Here is a 17,228-nt window from a genome sequence, read left to right on the forward strand (position 1 = left end):
GTAAAGCAAATGGAGTTAAGAAAAAGTGTTCTCTGGCTTGGCTGCATAAATAAAAAGTAACGTCTATTTTCTGAGAATGAAATATTTACCTCTCTAAACAATGAGAATTTCCACTCATACACAATAATTACCACTGGGCACTGTAGATAGTACCATTTGTCTATGCTGCTCAATCAACCTTGAAGTTAGATAATTTAGCAGATTCCTTTGGAAGGGCTTTTCAGTTTTTGTCCTCACCAGGCCTTATGGTAACAACCATGAATAGAAATCCAGAAATCCTGGCTCCCCAAACAAACAAACAAACAAACAAAAAAGCTACATTTTATAGAATTGCTCATGTACTTGATTTTAGAATTATAATAATGAACTAATATGTAGGCTTATTAATTACAGTGGAGACAACAACATACTATGGAGATAAAATTGTTTTGGGTACTAAGTTTAAATCAAGAGACTTTTTTTCTTTCAAAAAAAAAAATTGTACTGTGTTTTTTTCAAACACACATTTCATAAGGACCAGGAGCCTGTGGCTGGAGCAGAGCTGTTAATGAGAAAGTCACAGCCTGGCTTCTCTGAAGCCTGTTGTGTGCTTGGTCAAGCTTATAATTATCCAAGCAAGCAAAGGTCTCTCAATGAGCCACCACTTTGCACTCCTAACATTACACACCAACAACAAAGGATGCACAGACAAGACATCAGCGCAGTTCCTTGGGAGATATCACTAGTTCTATTGCTTGTTTTCCCCTCAAAGTTTGTAGGGGTAAGGAAAAAAATAACATGATTTCCTGGAGATCCAAGCAAACAGGAAATCACCTCAGTGAGAGGATAACATGAACAATCAGAGAGTGTGATTATCGAAGACACAAAGTGGTAAAGGATGTAGCCTTTCAAGAAAACCAGGAGCTCTCAGAATGGATCCGGGAGGAGAGGCTGATAACTGGGGTTCAATACCTGGAATGCATATAAAGATGGAAGGAAAACATTGACTTCACAAAGCTGTCCTTTGTCCATGGCATATGTGCCCCCCACACATGCATGCACACACCTAATAAAATAAAATAAAATAAAAAAATCTTTTAATAATTTTAAGAGCTGAAGAGAACTATGCACATCAACCTCTCGAGAGAAGCCCGTTTCCACACATTTCGATGTATCAGTGAGGAAAGATTCGTGGTAGAAGGAAGCAAAGGCATGTTTGAAATCGTAATTACTTTAGTTAACTTTTTTTAACACAATCAAAACATCTTACAAATAATGCACCTTGCCAAATGCAAACTGTTTCATATGGATTAACCAGAGTGCTAAGCCGCCACATCCTTCCCCTGAAGCACAGTTTCCCACAAGTGGCATGGCCATTTCAACATCTTAACCTCCGTTCTGACTACTCCCCTTGCTTGATTTAGTATGCCAAAGCAGAGACCAGCTTACAAAATAAATGTAAAGCCAGAGAGTTAATTGTGTTTTCGCTGCCGGTCATTCGCTCTGCTACAGCTACCCAGCCATGCTTCCGCAGCCGGAAAGCCCTCCCACACAACATGTGAACAAATGACTGGCCTTGTGTTCCAATAAAACTTTATCCATAGATGCCAAAATCTAAATTCCACATGCTCATATGCCAACGAACTGTTACTCATCTTTTGATTGCCTTTAGCTCTTCAGAATTATGAAAGCTATTCGTTATGGGTTGTCTGAGGATAGGGGCGGTAGGATACTGAAAACAGCTAACATTTGTGCGGTTTTAATACTAGTAATTTGTTTTTTTCTCCTTTTGTAAGCTTAAAGAGAAGCCCTGGTCCTAAGTCCACGCCATTTGAGCATTGTATTCCACCAAAATTATTTTTATTTTTCTCTGTGTAGCTTTGCACCTTTCCTGGAACTCACTTGGTAGACCAGGCTGGCCTCGAACTCACTGAGATCCACCTGGCTCTGCCGCCACCACCACCCAGCCACCAAAATTCTTAAAAGCAATGGGAATGTGCTTTCTGCTTGTCCTTTGATTTCACATCCAGTATGGCCTCTGCCTCTCATACATAAGCATTGACCAGATTCCTATGGAGCTATGACCTTGCCTTTCAACACCTTTCATAGTAAACCAAATTCTCTCTCTCTCTCTCTTTTTTTTTTTTTTTTTTTGCCTTGAGCATACTAATGCAGTGGTCTCCTTCTCCGATAATCGTAGTCTCTTTAACCTTGTCAGAATGTGACACAGGAAAACTAAGAACCTTCTTCATAGGGGTCCCAAACTCGTGTTTTTTTATTTTTTATTTTATTTGGAGCCCCACTTCCACCCCTTAATCACACAAAGCATATCTCAGCTTCAGACCTCCAGAAAACTGGGCTCCTTTATGTCTGTGGCACATCACCTCACTCAATTGCCCCAAGATTCTCTTCCTTCCCCCTGAAGCTTCCCTTCTGCTGTCTAGAAGACAGGTAGCAATTATACCCAGTGGGGATGAGAATTCCCACTGTTCGCCATTATCCCACTCAAATAACATAATGTGTCTAATTAAAAGATGGCAGCGAAGGAGAGAATGGGAACTTACCAGTTGAGTAATAACAGACAGTGTGCCTCTTGTACTTAATTATTTTCTTTTCTCTTCTCATTATTTTGAGTTTATTGAATGTATTGCTACTAGACAGAGTTAACCCATTTGCTTTTCCTGTAAATAAAAGTTAGGTCAACAAACATATCGCGTAAGTCCTGTTGCACTTGGTACGATGGTGAGATGACAAAGTGTCACGCCACTTTGTTGGTGGCGTGGCTTCCTTCTTGCAGTTTCCTTACCTGGGCAAGCCTAAAGAACAATGCCAATCTAACAAGCACTACCGGTTTATGTGACCTCAAAGCAACTGGGAAACATCTTTCAGAGAGACACCTGAAGGCTCCAACACTGACTACATGAGAACAGCAATGACTAACTTACACTGTCAGCCTACAGTAGTTCAACCAAGGCAACAGGGAGCCTGGTTCACGCACTGCTACAACCATCAGGAGAACCCTTAGGAGATGGGCATTACTGTAAAGGCACACCTGTGTGGCAAAATTATGATGACAATTATACTGAAACCCTTTAGAATTGCTTCCCACCTTGGGATCACTCTTAACATCTACTTGTGGATGTTATCCTCAAGAGTCCAGACCTATCAACTCTAAAGTCATGACCATACATTCAAATGCATAGGATCCCACAGAAAGGGCAGTGGGGGTTACTCAATGTTTGCTGACCTTTTATTACAGTAAAAACAAATGGGTTAACTCTGGCTAGTAGTAATACATTCAATCCTAATAGTAACTCTGTCAAGTAGTAATACATTGGGCAGGTTTACATAATCTATAAAATATCTGAATGTTTCTGGACTCAGTGCTACAGATGTTTGTCACTGTAACACTATTGCTGCCAGAAAGCAGGGTGGGGGTGGGTGGGGGCCAGATCATCCCCACCCTGTCACAAGCAAATGAAAACCCAAAGTGTACACCAGGGCTGGTGAGATGGCACACAGCAGGTTAAAATGGTTACCAGCCATTTGTCTCATGCTGGAATGACCTCCACCCATGTGCCATCATGTGCACACCCATCCAACCCATACACACTCTCTCATACGTAAACGAATCAACCACTCTTTAAAAAATGGATACCACTGCCAGGGGCTGCAATTCGGTTACTAATGATTTAAGACAAATAAGTACCATCCCCTCTCAGTATGATCTGGTCCCAGAGCTAACCAACCAGCCTGAGGGGGCCGGGGAAAGCAGAGTAAAGATGACTCAACCATATTAATGCTGGCTGCTCCCACAGCATTTTAAGGAAAACTATCACAACTCTGTTCCTCAGCCAGAAAACCTTGTTTCATTCTCTCTCCTAGGAACAAACCCTGTATTCATTTGCCTGAGATGGTCCACTGAAGTCCAAGTACCCTGAATGACAGACAGCCTCCAAGAAAACAAGTCACTCGGCAGTTTGCATATCCATTTTTTCATAAACACCAAGACATTTTTCCAAACAAGAGGCTACAGGATGGAAGACACAGGAAGATGAGCCTCGGTTTACTCCTTTCGCCTGTCATGAAGGACAGGAAGTCTGGAAGAAGCTTCCCCCCATCAGACTTTATTTAATGAGATGCAATTTTAGGTAGGACAACCCCCCCCCCTCCTCCACCACTCCTGAGACTGGGGTTGGAGTAGTGATATCTCCTTCAGCATCTGGTGAAACCAGGTACACTCCAGAGTAGTACTGCATGGTTCATACCACATATGGAATGCTCACCCTTCTGCTTCAGTACAGGCTTCCTCGCTAGGACCCTTCAGCCTCCTGGGTAATGACCTTGTCACTCCATTAAGCCCTTTTGGTCAGTTGCAAAGCTGGCATCCATCAATCAACGTATCAATAATCAAGTGTCAGATACCCTGATTTCCTTTGTCCTTTGTGCCAATTGTTTTTGAACCCAGCAGGGGAGAGGAAAAGGCTATTGCTCTATCTGGGTTCAAGTGGTTCAAATGGTTCACACATTCTTATGAGAACACAAGCCTATTCACACTGCCTTCCATCAAAGCCCCTCTAAATCCAAGCCTCACACCCCTTTTTCTCACAATGGGAATAGGCCTTGCTAAATACAGGAATGCTAACTGATTTCCTAATAATCTTAAGGAAAGGCCATTGTCTACACTAAGATTTTTCTCCTTGTTATCTAACAGTGGGTTTGGTGTTTTTTGGTTTTTTTTTTTTAAACATGTTACTCATGAGAGGAAAAAACAACAACAACAGAAAAACATGAAACACAACAAAGGTAGAGAGCAATAGGGAAGCCTCTGGGTACTAAATGCTAACATCCATTAATTCTATGAATTCCTTATAGAGTAAGCCATCATTGCCTATAAAGGTCCTCCAGGAATCGAAATTTAATGGAATGATGGAACCAAATGCAATTAGAATATAATTGTGCATATGTAAATATGCTTAGGGGAGCTTTGATAGAGCTGATGACGGCTACATTCACCCAGGAATTTGGCCTACATTATTAATTCTCACTATTATGAAGAAAGGGTTTGTTAAGCAAAGACAAACTACACAATGAGTTTGAATCAGTGAGCTTCTAAGTGTGGCAAGACATGGAGGCAGCCCTGCACATACATGTAATTCTCCACTGAGCAAAACCACCACTTTCTGGCCCATCTCATAGGAGGTCTCCTTATTGAAAGATTTATTTTTAATTTTGAACAGCTTCCCAGCATCCACCTCCATGAAAATTAAAATAAAGAGATGAAATTTTGTTCTATTAAGCCAACCTCCCTGCAGGATGGCTCAACATGATAGGGAAGAGACATAGGATTGTTCCAGAGGAATTGCCTGTCCACTTCTCTGCTAGGTCTAAAATAATTACAACAACATTTTTCATAAAAGTGTTGACTCTTTCCTTCCTTTCTAATAAAGTTCTTGCACGTGTCACTTGTGTGGAAGATTTTCAACATGTCTTTGCCGTGCTCTCTGGACCTTTTGGCATAGCAGGGGCTGACATAATCTTTTGGCTGGAGCCCTTCAGTATAGGAAGAATCATGGAAGTCTCTTCCTAAACCCTGTGGAGATGGAGACTATCTCCCCAGGGCGGCCTCTGCTGTCAGAGAACTTCAAACTTGACCCTGCAGAGATGAGGCCTCCAATGGTCCAGTCCTAGTTTTCAATTGTGTAAGGACACAATGCTCTCATTGTATGAGGATAATTGAAGAGGCGTAATAAAAGAGAGAGGGCCGAGGGTTGTCTAGTGTGCACAAAGGCCTGGGTTCACTCCCCAGGACGGAGGGTGAAACGAGGATCCTTATTTAAGGACTGACTGGTCATAACCATATTCATCTAAGTGTGGAGACTGCCTTGCTCATGCTGGCTGCTTGTTATACAGAGGTACCCATGATGGTCCAAAGGGGCTGTGATATGGCCACTTGCATGTACTCGCACACACACACACATACACACTCACCAACAACACAACAATCATTACTTGCGATTACTCTTGTGATACTTCTAAAACCTCTGACATCATTCTAGACTGTTTAGGAAAATGAAACAACATCAAACAGTGCTGATGCTCTAAAAGTACACAATTAAAAGGCAAAAGCCCAGGCGCTGGGGTCATAGCTCAGTCAGTAAACTGCATGCCTAGGAAAAATAGCCAAGCTTGGTGGCAGAGTCTTAACTGTGGAGATGAATGGATCCTTTGCACTCACTGCACAACCAGCATAGCTTATGTGGCCAGTTTCAGGCCCATGAGACACCCTGCCTTACTACTACTACTACTACTGATGATGATGATGATAATAATAATAAAATGAAGTAAGCAAGACTGTACCTGAAGGTGACAATCAAAGTTGTCCTCTGACCTCTACCATACATACGTACACACATATGTACAAGCACAGGCACACATTTGCACGCATGTGAACATACACATAAGGGATAAAAGCCTGCCCAGTTCACATTCATGGTTCATAACTATAAGTAAAGAGACTGTTCATACATGAGCAGCTTAAGATTTTTCATGTCAGCTCTTGTTCAAAATCTTTCCCAATGCTTATTTTAAAAAATATATATGCTAGGAAATTCGGAGTAAAATGGGGGAAAAAATGGCTTTGAATTAAGTCTTTGGCAGACTTTCATGACCAGATCAACTAATACATGTATTTCACCTAGCTATGGAGGTTACCTCCGTAAGCACTGAGAAGTTAACGAGGAGCCAGCAGGATGGAGCGCTTCTAATAACCCTTTTCTGGTCATAAGGCTCTCACAAGGCCAGCCACTCTCCTCCTCCTTCTCCCAAATTCTTCAAAAATAACAGGGAACCCGGCCAGGGAGGTAGCTCACCAGGTAAAACTGCCTGCCAGAAAAATCTGACCGAAATCCAATGCCTGGTTGCCAAGGCAGAAGGAGAGCCCCATTCCTGAAGTTGTTCTCTTCAGGAATTAGAGACAGACACCAGCTCTCCCGATCGCTTAGTGCGTTTGTGCTCATAGGCTCTTCTATCGATGTATGTCTGTATGTCTGTCTACACACACACACACTCACACATAAACAATTCAATCTTAAAAGACAAAGAAAAGTAAATCAAGTATGAAATGCACCCAAGTGCCTCAGTTTGCTAATGTGTTGTCGTCTGTCAATCACACTGATTCTTCATTTTATTCCTGAAGCCCAATACAAGGCATGGTGTGCAGCTGCTGTCTGAAACAATACAATATTTGCTAAACTAATAACTGTCCTCCTCCAAATCTTCTGTATTCGAGCACAGCTTCCAGGTTTATAATAGGTGTTGCTTTGATTTCAGAACAGTAATACAATCCAAGATTATCAGCACCCGTGACTTAACAGGATCTATTCCTACCTGCTTGGTTGGTTGTCACGGTGACAGACACTGATTGGTCCGGACTAGGGTTATATTTAGACACTCCATTCACTGCCCAGATCTCAAACGTGTAATTGGTGTGTGCTAGGAGGTCGGTGATGGAGACTCTGGTCGTCTTGAGGCCATTCTGCTGTGGCGTGTAGTGAACTCCACTTCCACAGGGCCGGCACTTGCTGGGGTCACCCGCTCCACATTTCTTGCAGACCACATTGTAAGAAATATCCTGACGGCCACCTGTGTTCTGGGGACTGCTCCATTCCAAGTTCACCGATGTCTCATTGACATTTGAAATCAAGTTGAGGGGAGCAGATGGTGGGCCTGGGGGAAGAGAAAAACAGACCATCACACCAAGAACCGAGATCCCGTTGGACTCCTTCGGGGTTTCTACAATTCTCTCTGCAGCTCTAGGAGAGAAGGAAGGCCCATTTGGCAAAGCAAGCTAACAAAAAGAATCCTTCAAAAGAACAATACGATAGAAGCTGTGCATGTTGGTCTCATTCTACCTCCAGCACAAATAAACATGCCACTTCAAGACATGAAACCACTCCACAGCGAGCGGGCTCGAAGCCCGGGCCTGCTCTCAGTTGGCAGGGAAGCAGCAGATGTTATCTGGTCTCCATCTTACCTTCTGAAAGTTGGCTCTACAAATGGGATTCCAGTTCCCAGGGCTGTGGGGGACTGGAAAATAAATACTTAAGAGATGGCTTTTGAAGACATGTTCTGATTGCTCAGTGGGACTCATTACCAATAGCAAATTAAATGATCAGAGCTATAAAGATAGGAGTCTGCGGCCACAGATTTAAGTGAAAGTTAAACTGCTTGGTGTGTTGTTATTAGCAGGAACTGGTTTAACATGATTGTCACGATGTGAAAGATACACACAGCTGCAAAGAGCTGTGGCCTGGGCTGTCCATGACTACCACAAACCTACTTCTCCCTCTCCTGTAGATAAGGGCTGTAGCCGGCTATCCAAAACCACATTCGTTCCCGCTGACATCAAAACGTTTCTGAAATGGGACCGCTGATGGTGAATGTCATCATAGGCGACTGGTTATCCAAAGTATCATGGGTAGTTGCGAAGCAATAGAAGATAAGGCCACCGACCAAGAGGCTATGTCCTAACTGCTGTCAGGTAGAAGATGGAAGTTGGGAGCTGAGGAGGGGTTTTCTTGGTCTCACTCAGTTTCAAATGTTCAAATGTTCAAATTCCAAATGTTCAAATGGTTCACTCAGTTTCAAATGTAAAGACTTCAAAAGAAGTCTTTACTACACACATGCACGCACGCATGTTTGTGTATGTTCACATATGTACGTATTTATGTGTGTAGACACACACACACACACACACACACATTTTGGGGGGGATGACAGCTTTGAAGGTAATTCTACACTTGTCTCGGGAAGGGAAGTTAACCAGAGGCCTGTATGGAATTGATGCCTTTCCTCATTAGCTACAATGGAACACTGAGTCTGGTCCAAAGCAATGGAGACAGAAGTGAGGCAGGTCATCTGTGGACATATAGTCACATTCAATATTTGTTACTTGACTTGCGGTGATGAACGGGGCCGATGGATGTGATGGAAACATTCTGCATGGGGAATCTCCCCTCCTCTCTCATACAAATTAACTGAAGATGTTACTTTTAAAAGGTAAACAGCTTCTCATTGCAATCCCCGGAGACTAATTATCTACAGCCTCTCTTACCTGTAAGATCTACCCTCCAGCCTTCCAATCTTAAGGAGGGAGGAACCTTAACAAAACTATTGTAAATTTTGTGTTAAAGCTAAGCCTACTTCAGAAATCCCTCAGAAACAGAATTATGAATGTCCTCTTCTTTAGATTTCAAGACTGAATGTATGGTCATGAACACAGCAGATAGGATAGTGTAAGGATGAACAAATGGCTTCAGAGTAAGTGGATGGAGTTACTGAAAATATCAGACTCTGAGAGCCAAGTATGGTGTTAAGTATTAAATGTTAAAGACGAGGGAGCTGCGATGCAGAGAGAAAACAGATAATAGCGCAAATCCACAAGCTATAATTCATAACAGAATTTTATGGAAGTTTCAAAGGACTGTGTCCTAGAACCTGGGGTTATTTCTGCTCCACTGGGCAGAAGCGCTGCTTTGAGTAGGAGTGTGCACTTTCTGCTCTTCCAAGTCTGTGACTTGTGATGGCCATCGCCGGTCTGCAGCTGAAGATGGCTGTAGTCTGGTTTATAAAATGGGTCAGCCACTGGTTCTTACTTTGCTGTGTGACTTCCAGGGTGAAGCAAGAGTGACTCTGAAATCCATTAACCTCCTTGCCAAGGCTCCCAGTCCACTTTCACATGGGAAAATGTGACACAATGAACCGAGTACCGCAGAGGCAAGAAGTCAGTAATTAGTATGTAGGACGGGGCACGGCGGTGTCTAAACAGAGAAGAAATGGAGCAGAAAACTAAATGGTCACAGGACCCGGAGATGTAACACTGCCATGTGGAAAGCAATACAAAGATGCAGCAGGATTTCATGGGGTGGGAGGCAGGGGTCGGGATGATGTGAAAACAAGCTATGGTCGCAAACAGTCGTCTTGGTTCTTAAAGGAGGCCTTGAGGTAAACACTTAAAGAGTAAGAACAAGGTTCAAGCTCAATGCTGCCTCCAGAATAGTTTGAAGAACATCTGCTTGTGTGTCATATTTTTTGTCTTAGAACATGATGAGAACACTGTGGCCAAGTATAAATTGGACAATTATAGTCATATGATAAAGGGGGAAAGGAAACATGGAAATCCCTGCCTGGTATGATTAACCAACTGGCCTATGAAGATCCACAGAAGCACACGTGCTTTCCAAGCTGAAATCATAATGGTGGCTGTGTTTCATCTGTGGGATTGTGGTTTCTTTTTATATCTCTTGCCAATTAAAAGATGACAAACATATAATGAGTGTGTTCCTCGTTTATAGTGCAGGGCCACCCACTGCTTCTTCAGCACAGAAAAATTCTCTTCAAGACAATGAAGGAAAAAATGATGGACTTGAAGACAGCCAAAGCTAACCTACATCTCCAGCTATACTTAACATCATTGCTGCAACTCTTTGCCGAGATATCTAATAAGAGAAAGCAGGCGTTCTGAGAAACATGAACTCTCAGCCAATAAATAGGAAGCATACAATAGAAAAACTGATGGCAACCTATTTTCTCTTCCATTTAGGTTTTGTGTCTGAGTATCTACTAGTAATGGTGAATGCCCCTTCTTCCTGGTCAGAGATAAGGCCATCTGCCAGTGAAGCCTTCAGTTCAAGTACAGTAGGGCTCTGTACCCACAGGGTCCAACAGGGATCCAATCAACCGGGTGTAAATTCAGGAAAGAATGTGTTCTCATGAACATAAACAACCTACCAGTTGTTTGATTTTTCCCCATTATTCCCCCAAGAAGTACAGCATGTACAACTAACTACTCAGATAGCATGATATTGTATTAGTTGTAAGTGTCCCCAAAGAGTACAGTATTCAGGAAAATGGTGTTGTTCAGATCATGTTAGATATGGGTGGAGACCATCCTTGGATTTTGGCATCCCTGAGGGTCCTAGAGCCAATCCCAAATGCATGCAGAGTGAGGACTACATGACTTATCAATCAAAGCTATAGCAGTATAGGATCGAATTTTCTGGTCATTCTGCCTATACCACTCTTACGGAGCACACATTGACGGGACACTGTGTGAGGAACAAAACGTCTTGACCGCTATCAACATTCGCCTGAATACAAGGCTGGCAGCGGGTATTGTACCACACCTATTTCAGCTCTTTTGTTTGTTTCTGTGGCCCAATTCGCTTGTGATGCTTGACAGTTTCTTGCGAACCAGACATCCACTCCACATCTGTCCTCATCTATCACCTGTGTCTAAGTCATCCTCAAGGGAATCAATGTTCTCATTATTTCCCATTGTCTACCATTATTTCCTAATATCTAGTTCAGACAAAGCTCAATAAATGTTTGATGAGTGAGTAGATGGATGGATAGTGAAGTCCTTGAATGTAACTTGTACCGTATGGGTGAAAACAGGCTGCACCATTCAGTTTCTCTCCTAAGGTTCACTAGCACTAACTCATTCCCATAGACTAACCAGACTGGAAAAGCTGGGAAAGGCTATGTGTCCAGTATCAATGGTTACCAATGCTGGGGGGAAGCTGTCGAGTGCTTGTTTACTTATCAATTGTTTATTGAGTTCTCATTGCATCATCTGTTGGAGAAGAGAGGGGGGGGGACCTACCTTGATTCATTTTAATGGATTTGTGATAGATTCCTAGATAGGAAGAGGTTTTGTAGAGGAAACAGGCTAAGAGCATCTAAATATGAAGTGTATGTGCGTTGGATTTAGAGGGCTAGCACGCACCCTGCTCTGACCCGTTGCTAGACTCCGTGACTAACCACTGCACCTGGGAGTTTAAAATGGGGCCTGTCAATTAAAGCTTTGTCAAGTCAGAACTGAAGGCTCCAATTTCTCTTCTGCTTTGTTCTCAGGTGATAATTTATCACGAAGTAAGCTAAAATCTCTCTGGAAGAAATAGATTCTAACATCTCCAAACGAAGCCTCATATTTGCCTTTAATAGAATTTTAATAGAGCTCCCCTCCCCCATTTAATTTTATTTTTATCACCAAATTAAGCCGTTTTTAAATATGAAATAATCAAATGCTGAAATGCTCGTAAGGGAAGGCACTGCTTGGTTTCATTTTGAATCGCTCATTTTGAATCGCATTTGTAAATCTCCTCATGGCATTCACACATAAGCTCGACATTCTCTGTCTCTGCACCCCAAGAATGAGGCTGGCGTGTGAAACTCTTTTAAAGTTTTCACATTTTGAATGCCCTTCTTGTTTTTAATATAATTTAGTGGCACAGATAATAACTATACTACCAGAAACAAAAGGCAAATGCAATAACCTTTAATTTATGAATAGAGCAGGGTCAGCATTCTTTCTTTGTAAGAACATTTTATTACATAGCCACGTTGTAAATATTTTAGTCTTTATGGGCCATATGCTCTTGGAAACAACCACTCAGCAGCCACAGCAAGTATCTCCACCATTGGGCCTGGTTGTACCCAAGAAATCATCGCAAAAGTAGACAGCAGCTGAAATTGGCCATTGCTTGTCAATCATTCCGAGGGATTATCAGTGGTTTTCAACCTTCATAACCCTCTGACCCTTTAATACAATTCCTTATGATGTGGTGACCCCTGACCGTACTTAAAATTATTTTCATTGCTACTTCATAACTGTAATTTTGCTACTGTTATAAATCAAATTGTAAGTATCTTGTCTGTGTTTTCCGATGGACTTAGGCTTCCTCTGTGAAAGTGTTGTTCGACACCCGAAGGGGTCATGACCCACATGTTGAGAACCGCTGGATTAGAAGATCCTTCTTCCCAGGAAGAGGGTCTCTGACGCTGTGGTACCACCTACACAGCCTTGCATACTTCGTCTTCAGCTAGTGACCTGGGGAGGTTGTGGAACCTAATGGGTAAAGTCTTGCTAGACAAAGAGGGATGCTGGACTTTAGGCTTCAGGAGTCAGACCCTGCTTCCTGGCAGTCGCAACAATGTAACCAGCCACTCCAATTCCTGCCACAGCTCCCAAGATCCACCTCTTGACTTGCTACCATGATGGACCTCCATCCTCTTAACTGTGAGCCACATTACATCCCCGCCCCCCACTTCCGTGAATTGTCTGTCAGGTATTCTGCTATAGCATAGTAAATACAGCTACCCTCCTAATTCTATAGCACTACGGACATTAAGTACAGCATAAGTCAATCTAGGAAGCTCCAACTAGGAGGTCGGGAACAACCCTGGTTTCTAAAATCTAAGTTACACCTCATGTCTGGGGAAGGAATGAAATGCCTTTTACTTTCCACTGCTCTAACAAAGATGGGCAATGCACTCCACTGGGGACGTTAAATGAGCATCATTTCCTTCAGGGGTGTGAAGTGCTTTCCACATCACCTAGCAGGTACCGGTGAAAGGTGTTACAATGGGTAATTATTGTCTTCTTGTGGAATGTCAACGCATTTGACAGTAAGAGGCCCCAAAGAAATTATAGGCCAAATTATAGCAGATACCAAGGGTTATCACAGCCCAGAAAATACGATGTTATATCACAAAAGGGAGTGTCTACCCCCTTCACTAAGCATGTGTTCTCCTCTAAGGAAAGGCAGCACATACAGTTGAGATGGTTCAGCTGTTAAGAGTGGGTATTATGCCGGATGATGGCGGCGCACGCCTGTAACCCCAGCACTCGGGAGGCAAAGCCAGGCGGATCTCTGTGAGTTCGAGGCCAGCCTGGGCTACAGAGTGAGTTTCAAGAAAGGTGCAAAGCTACACAGAGAAACCCTGTCTCGAAAATACCAAAAGAGTGAGCATTGCTCACGCAGAAGATCTGCGTTTGGTTTCCAGCACGCATGTTAGGTGGCAGCTCACAACTGCCTATAAGTCCAGTTCTCTTCTGGTCTCCGCCGGCACTACACTCCCATGCACATTTCCTGCACATGCACAAATATACACATGATGTAAACCCACTAGTTAGCCATGAACCTGGTCATTAACATGTCCAAGGTGAGGTATAACCATCGTGTGCTTTTAGGCCATGGAAGCCACAGCACCAACAGCTGGTGCACTCCACCCAACCCCTATGAACTGGAAACAGACTTAATTCTTAAAGGAAGAGATTAATATTTTAGCTATGATGATTCCATTGGATGTGGGTTTAACAGGCCTATGGACATATGGTGTAAAGTCCCACCAACACCCGAAAATTCAATTTCTTCTGACAATGGGAATCAAAGTGCTAACAGACCCCGAGGCAGCCCATCGCATAACCTTTTATTTTCTTCCTGTGAGAATATTAGTTTCCATTCCTATTTCTCGGTTTATGACTTTTTTTTCTAGTGTAGTCATGTATGTGGACGGGCGTGGATGGGTGTGTGTGTTTGGTGCACATGGAAGCCAGAGCATAGCCCCAGGAACCTTTCCTCACAGGCTGTCCACTTTGATTTTGAGATAAGATCCCTTGTTTTACTGGATTTAGGCAAGTAGGTTAGTTTGGCTGGCCAGTGAGCCTCGGGGCTGGGATTACAAGAGCATGCAGCCATATTGGATTAAAAACAAGCAAACAAAAGAAACAAAGTGGAGGGGAGTGGGGGGAGTGGGGGGTGGGCTTTGGGAATTGAACTCAGGTCCTCATGCCTGCAGACAAGTATTTCACCTACTCAGCTTCCTCCACGGTTTATTGTTTATAGTCCCATGATACACTGCACACTCGTGATATTTAACAGCCTAATACCTAACTGTCGAGGGAGTAAGTGATGGCTCCTTTATCTGGATAGTGCAACTGCCTTATCAGACACAACATTGCCACAGCCTGTGTGTGTATCATAAAAGCTGACAAATAGAAAGGAAGGAAGGGAGGGAGGGAGAGGGAGGGAGAGGGAGGGAGGGAGGGAGGGAGAAAGGAAGGAAGGAAAGAAGGAAGGAAGGAAGGAAGGAAGGAAGGAAGGAAGGAAGGAAGGAAGAGAAAGACAGGGGCAACCTCATATTAAAATATTAGAAAAAAAAGTTCTAGTTTGTAACCAAGACAAGGAGTCAGTCAGTTGACAGGAAAAGTCACAGTACCAGGGCTCCTGTGGCACCATGGCATCCAGACCCATTACAGATTTTTAATACTTAACTGATTTTTAATCACCATTTTAAAATTCAATGCTTGAGCCATGAAATTAATTCTGGAAGTAGCCAGGAACATCCCAGGAGCCTGGGCAGAAGATGTAACTCTTAACATGATCAGTTCCTTTAACTGTAACTGTCACCTGATAAAACGCCAAGGCAACCAGTTACAAGACATTATCTTCTGAGGAAGAGGCACCTTGGGAGCTCCAGTTCCATTTCATAAGGCTGAGTGTGGAGCACGTGCAACTTTTGGGCTGTCAATAATACTTCAGTGTCTTAGCTGGAAAGCCCTTTTCCACCCTTCAGATAAGCTTTTGTTGTTAATCTCTCTCTGGTTGAAAGACAAGTTGTAAGGCAGAGTAAACAGTCGGGGGTGTACAGGTTCGGATCCCGAAATGAAGGCCCTGTTCCCCCCATGACAGCTGTATACGTTGCCACCACTAATTGCTTTCTCTTGACCCTGACAGCTGGGTTAGTTTACATCAAGACTGTTGCCCAGGGACACCACTTCTGAGATTTATGAATGGTGCAGAACCTTTTATCATGGCAGTTTATGTGTTTTAACAATACGAATGCCAAGGCAGAGCTGTCCACGATTTCAAAGCTGAACCACTTGGACACATCCATCACTTGTTGCTGTCCTGAAGAAGTCTTAGCTTCCCACAGAGGTCAACGCTGAGACTCTGCCAATGCCTATTCTTTCTCCTATTTCTATTGTGCTCTTCTCCTCTCAGGAATATTAACTGACTATTTGTTTCTTTATATGAGATGACCAGAGCAGAGTTGAAGTTCTTTATAGATTCTCAGTTACACACGAGTACTTGAAAATAGACAGGACCAAGAAAAGAATGATGGCATTTCATTCAGGAATTAGTTGAGCTGTGCACAGGTGTATGGTTTTTTTTTCCCAACACATTTTCATACTTTATCATAAATTTAATCCCCAAATAAAATTTTTAAAAAGGCACCGGGATAATCTGCTAATCAAAAGTTAGTGTGAACAGAAGCTGAGCAGGCTGGGGAGATGGCTCAGCTGGCCAACATGCTTGCTGTGCAAGTGTGGGGACCTGAGTTCAGATCCTCAGCACCCACACAAAAGCCAGACGTGGTGATGCATGTCTGTGACAGCAGTGCTGTGGGAGAGGTGGAACAGCGGATCACCCGCGGATCACTGCTGAAATGCTGAGCTAGTCTGGGTTTGTGACACCTTGTAGCAAAGAATAACATGGAGAGTGATAGAAGCTACCCACATTGACCTTTGGCCTACACACTCATCCATGTATATGTACACATGTATGCATACAGCACACACACAGACACACACAGAAAGAAGAAAGGAAGGAAGAAGGGAAGGAGAGAGGTAGGGAGGGCGGCGGGGAAGCCAAGCAACTCAACCAAATTAATACAGCAACTTGGTTCCAGCTTTATCAGAAATTCAGACTCCAAAGCAAAATGACCACCACCACCACCACCACCACCACCTCACCCCCAGCACCTCAAAGAGACAGAAAACAACGAAGCTTTACTATGAATTCCTTTCCGGAACAGATCAGAACACTTCTAATTTTCTCAACTTACCTATCCTAGAGTTAATTTTCTCTAAGTCCACTGCCCTTCGGGATGATGGCTAGCTGGCATTACTTTTGTGATAGTGCTCTAGGCTTCACTGATCTGCCCTGCCCTCTTTGTACGGTTCCTACCTCGACACCACAGGGTACTTAGGAGTTTCTGGTAAAGGCCGCTTCCCTCCTGGAAGATCACAGGAAGGGGCAAGCAGAGCCTGCACTCTGTTCTCAGCTCATCTTGGCGGGGCCCTAGGTAGCAGGTGGAACAGAGGTACAGACTTAGAGAAAAGTCAAATTGCTGATAGCAAGGAAACTCCTCAGTTCTCACCCCAGGGGAGCTCAGAAAAATGTATAATTGACCCTGTTTCAAAGAAGCATGCTGTGCATAACCACAGTATGGCTTCAGTGAGGAGTGTCAGGGATGCCATCCAGCAATGATGGGGCTTGCTTGCTTGATGGCAAGCCACTCTTAATTATTCATGGGGGTAGAAGAACTGTAATAACTTGGCTAAATAAATGGCAATGGCAGATTAAGCCTTTCAAGAGAGCCAAGATTAATGTTCCTCACAC

At 43.3% G+C, this 17,228-nt stretch overlaps 1 protein-coding gene across 1 annotated transcript in view; it reads right to left on the reverse strand.

Moving 5' to 3' along the window:
• Window positions 1–17,228, reverse strand: part of Epha4 (EPH receptor A4) — a 133,738-nt gene that overhangs the window by 39,966 nt on the left and 76,544 nt on the right. The window contains exon 5 of the mRNA XM_036173016.1: window positions 7,369–7,707. Coding sequence (XP_036028909.1) covers window positions 7,369–7,707 — 339 coding nt within the window. The remainder of the gene's footprint in view (window positions 1–7,368; window positions 7,708–17,228) is intronic.

This window comes from Onychomys torridus, chromosome 23 (assembly GCF_903995425.1).
Source record: "Onychomys torridus chromosome 23, mOncTor1.1, whole genome shotgun sequence".
Classification (NCBI taxonomy): domain Eukaryota; kingdom Metazoa; phylum Chordata; class Mammalia; order Rodentia; family Cricetidae; genus Onychomys; species Onychomys torridus.